The 16,312-nt window shown below is 47.6% G+C and overlaps 1 protein-coding gene across 1 annotated transcript in view; it reads right to left on the bottom strand.

Annotated features, from left to right (window-relative positions):
• Positions 1 to 16,312, bottom strand: part of SCFD1 (sec1 family domain containing 1) — an 836,081-nt gene that overhangs the window by 674,672 nt on the left and 145,097 nt on the right. The window contains exon 8 of the mRNA XM_085627369.1: positions 10,323 to 10,378. Within this exon, the coding sequence (XP_085483495.1) occupies positions 10,323 to 10,378 (56 nt within the window). The remainder of the gene's footprint in view (positions 1 to 10,322; positions 10,379 to 16,312) is intronic.

The following is a 16,312-nucleotide window of genomic DNA, read 5'->3' as shown; positions in this document are numbered from 1 at the left end:
AGGTTACATTCTTAGGCAATGGTCTAAGAGCTGGCGCATCACCAAGACTGCTGCAACTTCTTCTGGAGGTTACATTCTTAGGCAATGGTCTTAGAACTGCTGCATCACCAAGATTGCAGCACCTTCTTCAGGAGGTTACATTCTTAGGCAATGGTCTTAGAGCTGCCGCATCACCAAGACTGCTGCAACTTCATCTGGAGGTTCTTAGGCAATGGTCTTAGAACTGCTGCATCACCAAGATTGCGGCAACATCTTCCGGAGGTTACATTCTTAGGCAATGGTCTAAGAACTGCTGCATCACCAAGACTGCTGCAACTTCTTCTGGAGGTTACATTCTTAGTCAATGGTCTTAGAGCTGGCCGCATCACCAAGATTGTGACACATCAGTAAGATGTTGGTTGTGTGAAAAGACCAAACCTATTCAAAACGTTTCAGAGGTATGTGAATCAAGATATGCAAGGATTAACCTGAGTTTTACCACTGTTTCAATTTTTCTGCAATGCTTACTTATTTAGGGACTGGGGGTCAACAACCTTGCTTTCTCTCGCCCGCATCACCCTGGAAGGGCTTCCAGTCTTAGGGTGCAACTGTCGCTTGCCGGCGTCGTCACAGGGAGGCGTGGTCACTGCGCTTGTAGTGCTCCCTCTCCCCCTGAGGTGCGGGCCGCGCCCGGGCAAAGCCCTGGCCATGGGGGGTGGAAGAGGCTGGGCTGGGCCACCCCAGTATGAACTACTCTTCGATCATCAAGGTACTCTGTGCTCTTGTAAACTCTGTAAAGGCTACTCCATTTCCCTAGTGGTAAGTGGGCTTTTGTTCATTCGTTCACAAAGTGATGGGAAAATGGAGCGGTGGATGGAGGGACAGGGGTAGCACCCTAAATAAACAAAAAAAATAAAAAAGCTCTGAGACATACAGGGAGGAATTGTGTTCTTGATCGTATTGACAATCTGCTGTCAAATGCGAAGATATTTTAGACCTGCCAGCACCTGATCCTGACCCTAATTTAAAGGTACCCACAATCCAAGGAAGCTCGGCAACAAATAGACGCATCCCGCATACGTTCAAGAGGGCCACTACACACAGCCATATCCCTGACCTGCCCCCACCCACGCCAGCTCGTAAAGAAACAACAAACACAAATGGTATACCGGCCACAGAGTAGGCAAACTTAGACCTCACATGCAGCAATAGATTCACACCCCTCCAAACCCTATCCGATGATCCTACAACTGCCGAGGAGCAAGGGAATATAGGGGAGCCTTCTCGTTGCCCTATGGGTCCGTTTAGCGAAATGCAGCTGTTTTTAAGATCTGTGATTTAAGCTTAGAAATGAACGCCCTCAAGGCCACAACGGAGCACTCACAGGGCGGGTGAATCAGCTGTTAGCGATTGATTGTGTGTGTGTGTGTGTGTGTGGTGGGGGGGACAGTGCTCCAGCAAACATATCGCCCACATGAATTACCAACTCCCTAGGAAAACACAAACCCAATGCCTTCACAGGCCTTTATATTACCTCCGCCCGAGTGGCCAGGGAAGGGGATGTCGGATGCTCAGCTGAAGCAGCGACACATAGAGGTTCAATGGTTAACACAGGCGTGCATTTGCAAGCAAGAGGCACTCCTGTCCTGCATGGAGAATCACAGGGTATAGAATCGCTATTAAGGAGCCCCCAAAGCCGTATCTAATGGATGAGGTGCAATTAGCCTCCACGATCCCTCGCAGCATTTTTATGATCAACGTACCAAAATAGAGCGATCAGTAGAGACGCGAAGACGAGGACTCCATTAAGAATAAATCAAACCACTGGATTCGCCATGGGAAAGGTTGCAGGTCTGTGATTAAGGATGACATTTTGCGAGCCAGAAGATGTGTTGTTCCTACTAGTCTCACTGATTCGATTGAATTGACTTTGGTGGATGGGAGACTAGCACACAACTTAATAGCTTTAGATGCTAGATCTTAGCCCCCCCCCCCCCCCCCCCCCCATCGTCCAAAATACACTTCAAGTACCAGATGGCCCACACGTCACCTGTTATCTCCAACTTCCCTGGAATCCGGCTAGGTCAATCATCTCATTTAGCCGGGATTGATTGACTGCAGCCTACAGCTGCTTGTGCAGATGTAGAGCCTTGTACTTTCATGTTCGCTACTAACCAGGGACCTCTACTGGCCGTTGGCCGTCAGTACTGGGAACCGTCAAGGAGGGTAGAAGGCGAGATGATTCAACCGATTGGGGGTAACCAGGATCAGAGTCCCCCAATGGAAAATCTGCCACCTCTCTCCCCAATCCAATAGCTCTACAAGGCGACTTACAGATTCCGAACCTCCACTTCCCCCCTCGTTCGAAAGCTCTCCTAAGCTCAAGTTAGTAACATGGAATGTGGCAGAGGTCAGAAAGAAGATGTGCCAGCCCCACTGGATGGATTTTATTGAATCGTTTGACATCTGTATTCTCAAAGAAACTTGGAGTGCGACACCAGTATATGTGCCGGGTTAAGTAACATTCAATCGCCCGGCAGTTGAGTCCAAACCGGGGGGGGGGCCCTCAGGAGGACTGCAGATATGGGTCAGAATTGCACTCTGTTGTAATAGCCTAGAGCTTCCCACAGACAGCCCAGACTTTCTTGCAATACAACTGAAGGGCAACTCAGGCCATGTTATTGATATTTATAATGTTTATGCTAGAGGCACCAGGGGGCGTGTGAGATCAGCTACCCTACAGGCTCTCGAAGAGCTTCTCGACAAGAGGGAGTCTTTTCATCCCTTGATTGTGGCAGGTGACTTTAATGTGACCTTTGAGCCTCTGGACTGAGATGACATTTGTGAAGTCAAGAAGGAGGACGTACTATGGTCAGTTCCACTTCTCTATTTACTCCCATCAAGAAACGGTCTCAAGTGTCCTTACAACTCAATGCCCTGGCCCGAGAGTACAGGCTGAGAGCCACTAATGAAGGACAACATCAGATGGAGGAGGTGAAAACATTTTTATTAGCCCTAACTGAACGAGCCGTATCTACTACCTCCTACTCGAACTTAGGCTCTGGCCAAAGTTAATGGATATGTGCATGGGCAACAGCATTGACAGAGAAGATAACCCCTTAAGCTTGAGTCTGGTATCCACCTGGGGTAATCCACTCATTACACCTAGAGATCTCCTTATAACCAAGGAACTGTATCCAGCTAACGATAAACAATGCCTTAAGTGGTACAGGATACGCAGGGATTAAAGGAAACTCGAGATAATTAAGCAGGACTTATTAGCTTATGTGGCAGAGACTGATGCCCAGCTAGAGGAACCGGGAGGGAGGAGTAAGATTAGTGATACTCATTCTTGCCATTTCGAGCAACTGGCCCTGCACTTTGTCGCCCACCCGCACTGCCCAAAGCATAGATAGGAGAACAACCCGCATCAAACCTGGTTCTCACGCGAGTGCAGACTCATAAGGAGTCAACTATCCACTGCAATCAAAACATGGCCTTTGTGAGAGGGTTAAGAAGGTCCTACAAACTACCCATAATAAGAGCGAAGAAGGAGTGGGATGAGGCTAAGTGGAGACTCACTGGGAAAGCATGCGCCCACAAAGACTCAAAAACATTTTGTCCCTAATTGATAGGGGGACCTAGAGAGACAGCCACCTCTAGCCAATAATATCTCAGCTTCTGCCTGGTATGATCATTTCAGAACCCTACATTCAAGTTCAGACAGTACTGCCACAGAGGTAACCCCCTCTTGACCTACCTCTAGTTAATATCACAGACCTCTTTACCAAGAGTGACAGTGTAGTCTCAATTGAGTCAATTGTTACATCAAAAGCCTTGGGTTCCGGATGAATCCCAGGCGACATTTTCCTATACGACAAAGACAACTGTCCAACTAAATCTTGGCACTTTCCAATGGCACTGCAGGGGGCACCCCAATTCCAGACTCACGGAAGGGAGCAGAGGTAATCCCCATTTTCTAGAAAGATTATAGGAACCTTCCGTGCAACTATAGGCCTATAAGCCACATCGGTTGCATACAAAAGGTATTTTGTTGTACCCTCCTGGCTAAGATCCAGGAATGTATAAATGACAACAACATTCGATCACCATATTAAGTGGGTGTCCGCCAGAAGACAGGACAATAGACCAGGTGTTCTGTCTTCTTCTATATTGGAAGACTGTAGTTATTGGCAAGGGGAGTCTTTATGTTGCATTCATCGACTTGAAGACAGCCTTCAATCTTTGGCAAGTGGCAAAAGGAATGGGGATGCCCATGGAGATTCTGTCTCTAGTAAAATGCCTCCACAAGGCCAACTATGCAAAAGTGAGCTTGGGTGAGCAAGGCTAGCTCCCTGACCCTATTCAAATCAACACGGGCACACGCCAGGGGTGCGTTTTGGCACCAACTCTTTTTTCCCTCGTTATGAATCAAGTAGTTGAATTTATATCCTCGACCCCAGCTGATGCACCAATGTTAGGGAGGGAAAAAACTGTAACACTTTTATACGCAGACAACACCCTGCTAGTTTTGAAAACTCCTGTGGGTCTCCAGATGCTCTTAAACCAATTCAAAGTGTTCTGTGACATGCGAGGCCTCGAGACAATAAAAACGAAGTTCATGATGCTAAATCCCCACAAATCCTATAGTGGGCGACCGACTCTAGGTGGCGTTCCACTACAGAGGGTTGGTAATTTCGAATAGATGGGTATTAAATCATCCTGGAAACCACACACAACTAAGGCAACTATAAAGTACAATCAAATAGTTGGCGAGCCGAGGAAAGAACACAGCACCACATTCAGTAAACCTGTCGCAGCCGCCCTTGAAATATACAATTCTAAGGCGGTGAGTTGCACCCAATATAGCGCTGAACTGAGGGGCTTTGACAGGCTGGATGACCTTTCTATATCTGAGAATAAGTTCCTAAGGAGTTTGGCGACACTACCCAAGAGTACACCACTCCACCCTACTAAAGTTGGATATGGGCAGGAAATCTATTATTGACGTGGCCAAACTACACCGCTGTTATTTTGGCCGAGATTAAGATCCACCCTAGAACTGTACTCTTAAGCCAATGCACTATAGAGGAAGTTAATTCCCTTGATACAGTCAATATGATATGCAGGATAAAAAACACGGAACACTTTTTAGAATCTATTGGGGTCAATGGGATGTTACTAAACCTCTACTGCCTCCAAGCAAAAAGCAAGTGAAAGCTTTGTACTGAGACTGAGTAGCTCAGAATGAATTTAACAACATATCAAGGGGCAGGCCAACAGTGGAATTTGTCAATTTGAAGATGGCGAGATCCCTGGAAGGCTACCTCGACATTATCCAGACACCGAGCAACAGGAAAACTCAGCATGCAGTTAGGTTTAGTACACTTCCCTTGAATTCCTTTATTAGTACATGGCAATGTAACCAATGTCATACAACGTCCTGCCCTAGCTGTCTGGCACCAAACGAATCACTTGCACATGTCCTATTCGCTTGCGCAGCATACTCTTCTCCAAGAGCTAGGTGGCATTTGCCCCCTAGCAAGCAGCTGGGAACTCGAAAGTATGACGAAGCTCTGCGTAGTCTTAAATCTGACGCAAGACCCCTGTTTGCATGTTCACTTGCCTAATTTCTGGGCCACATGTGGGTATCAAGAGGAGAGCTCAGGAATCTTGTATTACTCCCTTGTAAATAGTTTTAATAGTGCCATTTTAAGAATAGACTTTTCTTTTTGATCTGGGAGCTGTATTGATGCTCACTCAACGCATATTGGAGATCTAGAAAGCATGGCGTACCCTATTGTTTGCTCCTGGCCTATTAATGGTTTTTGCTGCTATTAGTATAAAAGGAAGGTTTTTTTAATATATTTTAGCTGGATACCAAAGCCAATCAAATTCTGTATAATAGATGTGTAAACTAATTTGTTGATCTTACACTTTCATGTGCAAAATTGTGTGGAACTCTTTTTAAATGCACATTGCCTACTTGGCGACCCTCTATAGCTCTGCTGTCCGAAGAATTTAGAGAGCTGACCTGCCCAGCTACTTGTGATTATTAAGACTCACAGACTCAGCCAAGACGAAAGAAAAGAGGGCACCCAATGAATGACCCACACTCAGAACCTGAGACATTGATCATTGCATAGCCATTGGTACGAGGCGGGGGGAAGGGAAGTTATTGGGGGCGGGGGGGGGGGGTCTTCTTGTTCTTTCCTTTCCCGTCTTTGTTGAATGAAAGTCAAAATTGTACTGATGCTTGTAGAGGTATCCTCGAACACAATAAATGTGCACTGTAGTATTTTGTACTGAAGTTGTGATAATAAGAACAGATTTAAACCTAAAATGCACATTGCACTTTTATGGTCAGATGACCAAAAGAAAGCTTTTTGATTGCTTGCTTGCTTTAGAAGCACCTGGGTTTGATTTTGAGGGAAAGTGAAGTACGTTATCAAATGTCAAACCTTTCCTCAAGTTTCATTTTGAACGACTTGGGAATCAGCCATTGAAGCTAATCCATGTCTCCCTCCAGCCTTCCACTAGAGATTATGATGTTTCCGCGCCAATACAGAGCGCGGCAGATGAGAAACCACAGAGACACCAAGCACTGAGCTGCCCCAGCCTCAGCGCTTTAGTCGCTGGTCCTCAGTTACAGAGCCTGATTGATGGATCTGCTATTCCTAGTAAATAAGGTACCCCGTGTTTGAATACGGTGAGTATTACGCGTAACTGCTGTTACCTTTCGCACTCAGATTGGTCTCACCCTCTGTGATGTGGATGAAAGGGGCAGCAGCCTTGGGCAGGTCTGTGGCAGCCGCAGGGGGGCTTTCCTGGCAGTACCAAAGGGTAGCCTGGCACATTTACCAATCAGCTTTATGTTACAAAGAGCACCACAATGTTACAAGTCATTAAATATGTCAGATAAGTGCCAGAAGATGGCACAGATCCACAGCAAGGCTTGTTGCAATCGCCTCATAAAGAGCGGTGATGTTGGAGCCAGGACAAAGCAAATAAAACCACGTTTTGATTTCTGTTTTGTGAGAGTAGGAAAGAGGCCACTATAACTGTGCAAACATCTCTTCGTTGAAACCTAAGGCCAGATCATGAAGAACCACATGGACTGTCCTCAGATACACGTCATGTGTTAGGAGGAGTTACGGAAGCGCCTGGTGTACGCATGGCCACACACACATGTACTTGCACCCCCAAAGCTCACGCCCAGCTGCTTCCACCCCAAAGGGAGGAGTGAATAACCAACCCTTGAAATGAAGGAGCTCCATTCAGAGAGTCTATGTTAGGACAGAAGCAGTGACTGCAAGAGGAAGGCGCAGCTTCACAGAAGCGACCCACGTACTCTAGCCATGAGGGAGACGGCTCAGACGATCAAGACGGGAGACGAGCAAGATTAGGTCAGCAATCCGATAATGAAATCAAGTGAAATGCAAATAATTATTGAAGCTTCGCTGTACTACAAGCCGTCAATTGTAAAGTAGCGGCAATGGCACGGTGCCAATGGCAGTAGGACACAGTCCATCGCAGGGTCAAGCGCAGTTTGTCGCTCATGGATACAGACTATTCCATTAGGTCCCGCTCACTGCAGATCCGCTGAAAAGGTATTTAGATAAACCTAAGATCCAACAACTTAAAGAGATGTCTGCACAAACTTCTGATCCAACAACTGAAACAGATGTCTGCACAAACTTCTGATCCAACAACTGAAACAGATGTCTGCACAAACTTCTGATCCAACAACTGAAAGAGATGTCTGCACAAACTTCTGATCCAACAACTGAAACAGATGTCTGCACAAACTTCTGATCCAACAACTGAAACAGATGTCTGCACAAACTTCTGATCCAACAACTGAAAGAGATGTCTGCACAAACTTCTGATCCAACAACTGAAACAGATGTCTGCACAAACCTCTGCACTAAACATCAGTATGCCAGAGTGGAAAAGGCAGATGAGTCATCGGAGAAGCAGAAATCTTAGAATATAGTCCATACCATACCCCGTGCCCCGGACACTTCTCTGGGACACATGAGTACATGCTGGATGAAAGTGGCACAACTGTCGACATCTCTAATAAGCCTAAAATGAAGCCCAGGGTATGATTGCAGGTAGCAGACGTCATGAGCTTCAGAAAGCCAGAGTCAGTCAAAGTAACTAACCTGTTAATGCCCAACAGCGGAGACAAATGCCAGGATGCATTGGGTCGGATGGTTTTGAAACTGGATCTCAAAAAAGAGGGTTGGGGGGTGTCTGACACAACTGTGTCACAATGGGGCAGAAGACGAAAATAGGAGAGCACTGAGACGCTGCACGGCACATTTCTAAGATGGAACTTCAGATAGTTCATTCAACCTCATCTGTTCGTGTCGGTATAAACACAGCAAACGGTTACACATCCTGGGTCCAGCGAAGAGTCCTTTCAGGCCTGGGAAGGGAAACAGCCTTTACAACGAGCTTTTTACCTCCTGCCTTTACCCTGCATTTAAGTTAAGGTGGGGGGGGGGGTCTCCCCCCTACAAATACATCGTTTTTATACATAAAAGCAATGGGTGATAATGGCATGTGCTGTAAAAGCATATGTGTGGTAAAAACATGCGTGGTTAAGGCATCCAATGTATTTTCCTGCGTCGCACAGTTATACAACCGACTGGGAACAAGTGCATTGACCAATGTGGTGGGATGGATCGATGGCTTACTGAGCTCTTTCCCACAAACCACGGGGAACACAATATCGACTCCAAGCAGTGACCATGCATGTCCTTAGACCTGGATGTAGCAAGTCCCTTCCCTTCGCCCTCCGGCACCCCCTTTCTGATACTGCTCCCGAAGATCCTTCTGTACATTTTCTGTTCTCTGCCACCTGGCATCAAGCGACAGAGTACATACTGACATATCGCTCTGTACTGTCAGCGGAGCGCGGCTTCTAAACACTAGGCCACTGTGATCTTTGTGGCAACGTTTTCTACGGCTTGTCAAAGCAGTTTTCTCTGACTAATACCTCTATCTACTGCCCAGCTTTTTCTAACCATTTGGAAATAATTTTACGTGCACTACTGTTTGTGTAATTTAGAAAATACCCCACCTAATGAAGATGGCGGTCTCTCAGTTCTCCAGACTCCGTCCACCGTGAGCTCCAGGGAGATCCTTGGGAATAGGAGGGCGTCACTTGGAGCAGCTATTTCCCTTCAAGCCCCTTTGGACTCAAAACCAGAATTATCAATTTGCGCCTTCTTAATACCCCAAGTTGGCTCCATAGCTAACAAGGAACGCCTTTATTTTTTTGGGGAGGGTGCAGGGGGGAGATCGTGGAGCGGTACACTGCTGGCAGCTTTCTACAAGTCCCATTTCTGTACCAGGGCTCCCAGGTGCTGAGGACCTGTTGTCATAATCTGCGGTGCATTTAATCTCTGATACAATGGGCTGTTTCTAAATCCTTGGGTTTTATCTTTATCCTGGTAGCTAAAACCCTTCAACCTACTTGAGATCTCTACAGGTGCTCACCCAGCATTCAACAGATCTTGGACTTGATGGTCACTCTTATCCACCCTGGCCGCCTCTGACCCTTCCTCTTCCGCCCGCTGGGCTCACACACACACACACACACACACACACACACACACACACACACACACAGGCTGACTTTTTACCACTCGTTTTCTTCTACTATGTGTTTTTCCACATGCTGATCTGTTTCACTTGAAAATGAGCAGGGCCACTGGAAGTCTATGATTCTGCAGCATCTCTGCATACTTATAGATTTACTGCATTTGCCATGTAGTCCATCATTAGCTACATAAGATGAGATTTTGACCCAAATTTGTTTTCTAGCTCAAACAGATCAAAAGTTACTCAAAATGTAGCAACACGTATTTCTGCGCAGTGGACTGGGATTTGCACAGGTTGGCTGGTCCCCTTGGAGTTACTTATTGCTACATTTCAAAGGTATATTGGTACTACTGAGGTAACACCTTTGGCTGAACAGTGCTAACATCCGAAAAGTCTAAATAAAGGACGTTTATGCTGTGTTACACCGCATAATTTGGCTTGTCTTGTCACATAATTTAGAGAACCCTACAGCATAATCTGGCCCTCTGCGGCTTAACTGCAGTGGCGCTGACTGAGTCTCTGTTAGCAGGTTGCTTCCGCGGTGTGGTACTAATATGTCCCAATCAGTCTGGCTACTCATGCTGGCACCGTGGAGCCCTTCATTCCACACTGCCAGGAAATCCACTTCCTTTCTACCAAGCAGCTGAGCTGTAAAACTTGCAGCAATTTGAAATTAACATGTTGATCATTAATTTAAAAGAATATAGAAAAGATTGTTCTTCTCTTACCACAGCCACCATTTCCGCTGCGTTGCCGCTGGAACACCGGATGATCGGCACAGCCCCTAGCCAAACAAAACCCAAAGTAATGTTCATCGCTGTTCATGTCTCCCTGTTAATGCAGTTCAATGTCTGGTAAGGATGGTCACACTCATTCAACAAAGCAATGGCAGTTCACATTAAATAAAAACACGATGCAATACTTTCATTGGTTTCCCAAAATGTATTCACAGGCTCAGCATATGCGGCATACCGGATGGGCAGATATTGCTGGGGGTGTTTAATCTGGCAGTTCCCAAACAGGCGGACAGGAGGACTGTTCATAGTTCATGGAGTCATGAAAATGATCTGGCCTGGCAGTTCAGGCAGGACTGCTGCTGACCAGGACAAGTCTGACTTGCATACAGTTAGTGTCTAGAGTAGGGCAATAAAAGATGGACTGGAATGCAGCCAGAATAATTGTCGGTGGCTGAGATTAATACAAGCATTCCACAATCAGGCTTGTGTTTTTCTGGTTTTATATTGTAGTCCCTCCCTTGGGAACGTGTCATTGCAGGACTTGGAACCACAAGTGCGGAAGCAGCGAGACCTGATCTACAGCCCTGAATGCGATTCGAAGAAACCATCTCCCTCATCTGTGCCAACTTTCCTTGGCGAACACTCCTTTGTGGTCCCAGGAGACTTTGTGGCAGTGTCTTTGTGCCTTCTCAGACACCTCTTAACATATGGCATGAGCTCTGAGGAGATGCCTGCACTTCCTGTTCGGTTTGGTTCTTGTTTTCCTTGTTGAGTCTTCCACGCATGCGCCGTGATTTCCTTGTGCTAATGAAGATCAATGCTTCTGCATAGGCCTTCGTTGCTTTCAGCACTCCTGTCTATGGTTATCCTCCGTCTGATCCAGTGTATCCCCTTGGGGCCCTACTATAGGATCACCCTCATCTTCCTTTATGTAAAAAGAAGATAAGAAACAGACAAGAGGCGAGACAAGCCATGGAAGGGCTGCAGACGCACAAAAAAGACTTTTCTAGACTGTCAGAGTTCCAACTTCTGCTGTGGATCGAGCAGACCCTCTCACCATCGAGACGAGGGAGTTCGAGGCTGAAACCGCTGCTCTCAAACAAGCTCTGCGTCTCGTGAAATGGGCGCCGTACTTCTACCTTTAACAGATTGTCTGACAAGTCGAGGTGCTGCCACATATTCCACTCATCTAGTACAAAAGTGAGACTTCCAGAATGCATGCACTACACAGTTCACTTTTTTGTTGCACGATTGTTGCACAGACAGATCAAAAGTTGGAGGAGCATGACTTCCTTGGTTATTTAGCACTACTCAATCCCACCCCCAAGAAAGTATTACTTTGTGACTCATTTACAAAAAAGGTTACCTAGCTTTGAAAACAATATTTCTACAGTTTGCTGTGCTGTTACCTGGAAGGAGGATTCGCTGCTGCAGAAGGGAGGACCCAGTCAACACCTCGCGGAACCCGCTTCGCGGGTCCCGCATCGCCAAGGTCGCCCAGCCGAGTGTTGTTACCTGCAGGGTGTGTGCGCGAGTGACAGGGCTGCGAGCGCTGGGAACCGGGACTCACTCTCCCAGGAGCCCCGGCGATCCCGAGGCCAAGTCACCTGGCCCGCTCTCCCTGACCGCCCCGCCCTGCAAATCAGCTGAAAAGGAGCCCGCCCAAGCGGGAAACCGGGAAGTTCTACAGTTTGCTGTGCTGTTACCTGGAAGGAGGATTCGCTGCTGCAGAAGGGAGGACCCAGTCAACACCTCGCGGAACCCGCTTCGCGGGTCCCGCATCGCCAAGGTCGCCCAGCCGAGTGTTGTTACCTGCAGGGTGTGTGCGCGAGTGACAGGGCTGCGAGCGCTGGGAACCGGGACTCACTCTCCCAGGAGCCCCGGCGATCCCGAGGCCAAGTCACCTGGCCCGCTCTCCCTGACCGCCCCGCCCTGCAAATCAGCTGAAAAGGAGCCCGCCCAAGCGGGAAACTGGGAAGTTCTACAGTTTGCTGTGCTGTTACCTGGAAGGAGGATTCGCTGCTGCAGAAGGGAGGACCCAGTCAACACCTCGCGGAACCCGCTTCGCGGGTCCCGCATCGCCAAGGTCGCCCAGCCGAGTGTTGTTACCTGCAGGGTGTGTGCGCGAGTGACAGGGCTGCGAGCGCTGGGAACCGGGACTCACTCTCCCAGGAGCCCCGGCGATCCCAAGGCCAAGTCACCTGGCCCGCTCTCCCTGACCGCCCCGCCCCTCATGTTCCTCCTAACCAACGCCTACAAGAAGTGACGTGCCTCGCTGCGCGGGAGCGCGCGGGAGTGCCCGGGGCTAAGCCCGGGCAAAGGGCGGGCCCTCTGTGGCCCTCAGAGGCACGAGAAGGCGAGGCGAGGCCACCCCCCTAAGGTTCGCCGTCTGGGATTAGTAAGGTACAGAAATCTATTAACCCTCATTACCCCCAGGTCTTCTGCCATCTGCCTGTGGATCCTGACACATACCTTGGTCAATTGGCTCGGTCGTTTGTAAGAGGTAGGCATTATGGTAAGGAAAAAGCCCGCATCTGCTGCGACGGAGCCCCTCAACACAATGCTCTCATATGTGGTTCAAAAAGTCAATAAGATCAACAATGAGAGGAGGCAATCGCTAGGCTTGAGCCAATCGCCAGTTCTTCCGTTAGAAAGCCCGCCCGCAAGGGCATCTGCTTCAGAGTTACTGACCACACCGCCAGATCTTCCCCAGTCGAATAGCCTAGTTCATATCCCACAAGACTTGGCCAGCGACGCAGAAGATCCTCATGTTTTGGTTAACTCGTCGGCCAATAACGGCAATACCTCAGAGCATAATCACCAGTCATTTTCCATCGAGGAAGTACCGTCACCGGGGCAGCCCGTTCCACGGCCAGTGAGAACCTGTAGAAAATCTCACTCAAAGAGAGGGGGGAAACAACAAGGCAGGAGAAAGGCAGCTACACCACCCCCAAGACGTGAAGGGCAACAAATTGACTTTGATGCCGATGCAGAATCCAGACGTATTGTTGATGATGAACTCTTTAATCGGATCCAAGATATGATTGATATAAAAATTAGGACAATCATCAAGCCCTTGATTGGTAAACTGGATAAATTAACTTCGGAGGTTAAGAAGGCGGGGGGTGCACAAAGTAATCTGGTGGTAGAGGTGGCCAATCTATCTGCTCTTGTCACAAAATTGGCATCGGGAGCCGTAGAGGCTCTACCAAATGAGAGTGTCCCACAGCCTACACTGCCAGAGGGGCCCTTAGCAGTAGCTTCAACTCTATTAACGGCTCCCAGTCAGGACCTAGCAGGCGGAGCCGCGCCGACATCATCATCAGGGGACATAATTGGGACAATACATGAGGATATATCAGCCCAATTTATTTTGGAAGCCTCCCCAGTTGTGCTAGTACTAGCAAATGTCCCAGTCTTAGCACAAAACAAAATAGAATCGAAACAGGACTTGAAGGATAAAGCTCTTCATTGGCTTACTACAAACATGACCATGGCCCCCCAAGGGATGGATAGTTTAGCAAGGGATATTGTTATGACCAGGAGGGTACCTTGGATTGGGTCCAATCCCAAAAAATTTAAGGGGGACTGTGTGATTATAAACTTTGCCAACACAGAAGTCCTCCCAAAAATTTTGAATAACATCTTCCCACCCCAAAGGCGAAGCGGCTCTATAGTCCCGCTCACCCTAAAATTCTTCTATAGTGAGGCTCAGCTCCCTACCTTTTCTAACCCTACTAGAGTTAGGAGAGCGAATAACGCCCCAAACTGGGAAGGCGGTTTCAGACATAGATTCCCCAACGAGCGCCCTGGGCCTATATTTAACTTTGAGCACGGAAGATCTAACCACGCGCATGAGTCAAATTTGTGGCCTCCCATGCCACCAGACCCTGCCGTCAATGGTTGGGGCCCGGGTTGGATGGGCCAAGATCCCATTGGGCGAATCAATAGGTTCGTACCATGGGCGAGAAACGATTACTTTCCGATACGCCCAAATACCCCTTTACCTATGTGGAACATCGCAGCTATGGGTCAAGGTCAGGCAGCTACCCCTTTGGATTGGGGAATAGGTATGCTCCCTTAGCGGATCTAAACAACTGCGATTGACTTAAACCTTGCAATGTCCGAGCAAGTGAGTCCATAACTAGACCCGAAATAAACCTTAGCCAGTGTTACACCAATGACGGTCTCCGCCTGCTTACATTTTATGAAACACTTGAGAGTTATGTCCCGTTGGACAACCCTGGGCTATCATACCAGGGGGAGGGTTGCATAGCGTCAACCCTGAACATCGTTCCAACACAGAACGCACCTGAGGTAGCTCAGAACAAGGCGGTCAGATCCTTAAGCTTAGCTGAGGGGTGTTTGTTGGGGGAAAAAGAGCTGAGGTTACCTACCAACGCCTGTAAAATTATAACATGGAACATAGCTGGCTCATCTGCAAAACGACAGGACAAAGCATGTGTGAGCTTTACTTCTAAGCAACATATAATTGCCCTGCAAGAAACGTGGGACATATCGGCTAATTTCTGGTGGGATGGATTCACCTGCTTCTCTATCCCTGCAGTCCCTAGCCGCATGGGCAGAGCTAAAGGAGGTTTGGCCATTATGTTTTATCTGAAGGGCACCTATAGGCAGATAAATACAGATTCCGTAAACATCCTAATGGTTGAAAGGACGACTAGTAACAATTGCAGGACGATATATATTAATTTTTACAACTCTAGGAACAGCGAACATAGTGGGAGTAATGTCGCTAACCTAGATAATATCTTAAATAAAGTGTCTCAGAATATCTATTTAGTTTATGAGTTTATCCTATTAGGAGATTTTAATATTCATCTATGTAATTTGGGTTGTATGGGAAGAGGTGACAATGTAACTGAGGGGGGCGAGGAGGCCCCTCGGGGCCCCCACTTTGAACACTCTACAGAGGGGCTTGAGTTAGAAGAATTATTAGCAAACCATGACCTTTATGAACCCGATAAGGGCGTTAGGGCGCCAACCTACATTGGCAGTCACCATGGCTCAGTGATAGACTACATCTTTGTTTCACAAGGTATTTTAAACCGGTCTATGGTCTATTGTACAGTCATAATACCCTACAGTGACCACAACCCTGTACTACTTGAAGTGGCCTGGGGTGGCCAGATGGGAGCACCGCCAAAAGCACTTAAACCAGCACACCCCCTGAAACCCTGCGACCAAGACAGACGACTGAAATGGGCCAAAGTGATCCCGGATAATTTCTATGAAATAAATTTTCCAAAAATAAAGGACAAAGTGGCCATCTGTCAAAAATCGGGGGCGCAAGGTAAAGAAATTATAGAGGCTTTTGAGGAAATTTGTGGCCAGGTGGCTAAGGATCTTTTAGTCAAGCCAAAAAAAGGATTCTCTGGAACAAAACGTTGGTTTGATTCTGCTTGTTCAAAAGCGCACAGAGCATTGTTGACAGCGTTAAAAACCTCTCCCAGGGCTGGGGAGGATATTGTTAGATTAAGGAAACGCTACAAGGTTGCCATTAAGAACCGCAAAGAATCCCTTAAACGCGAAGCATGGGAAAATCTCCTCTCAGCTGCAGTACTGAAGGACAGTAAAAGATTCGGGGAGATCATTAGACAACCGTTATTTTCTGAAGACAATAATGCTCTTATGGACTGTGTGATCACCGACGACAAATGGCTAAACCACTTCAAAAATGTATATGAGGGTGGGTCCAAAGGAACTGCAGATGTTTCAGTACCTGCTATAGTGGCAGACCCGTTGGTCTTCAACCCCGAAGAAGTAGAAAAAGCCCTGATGGCCACAACAAGACATAAAGCTCCCGGCCCTGACGGTGTTCCCACTGATTTTTTCATGTACTCTCCCAAATTGTGGTCGGCGGTATTGTCGAAAGTGTTTAACGCAGCCAACAACCTTGTACCCAGTTCTTGGGCCACATCCACCATAGTCCCTATCTATAAAAATAAAGGCCAGCGAGA

Source organism: Triturus cristatus, chromosome 9 (genome assembly GCF_964204655.1).
Source record: "Triturus cristatus chromosome 9, aTriCri1.1, whole genome shotgun sequence".
Taxonomy (NCBI): Eukaryota; Metazoa; Chordata; class Amphibia; order Caudata; family Salamandridae; genus Triturus; species Triturus cristatus.
The sequence above is the reverse complement of the archived record's forward strand: the minus strand, read 5'-3'. Positions and strand labels throughout refer to the sequence as shown.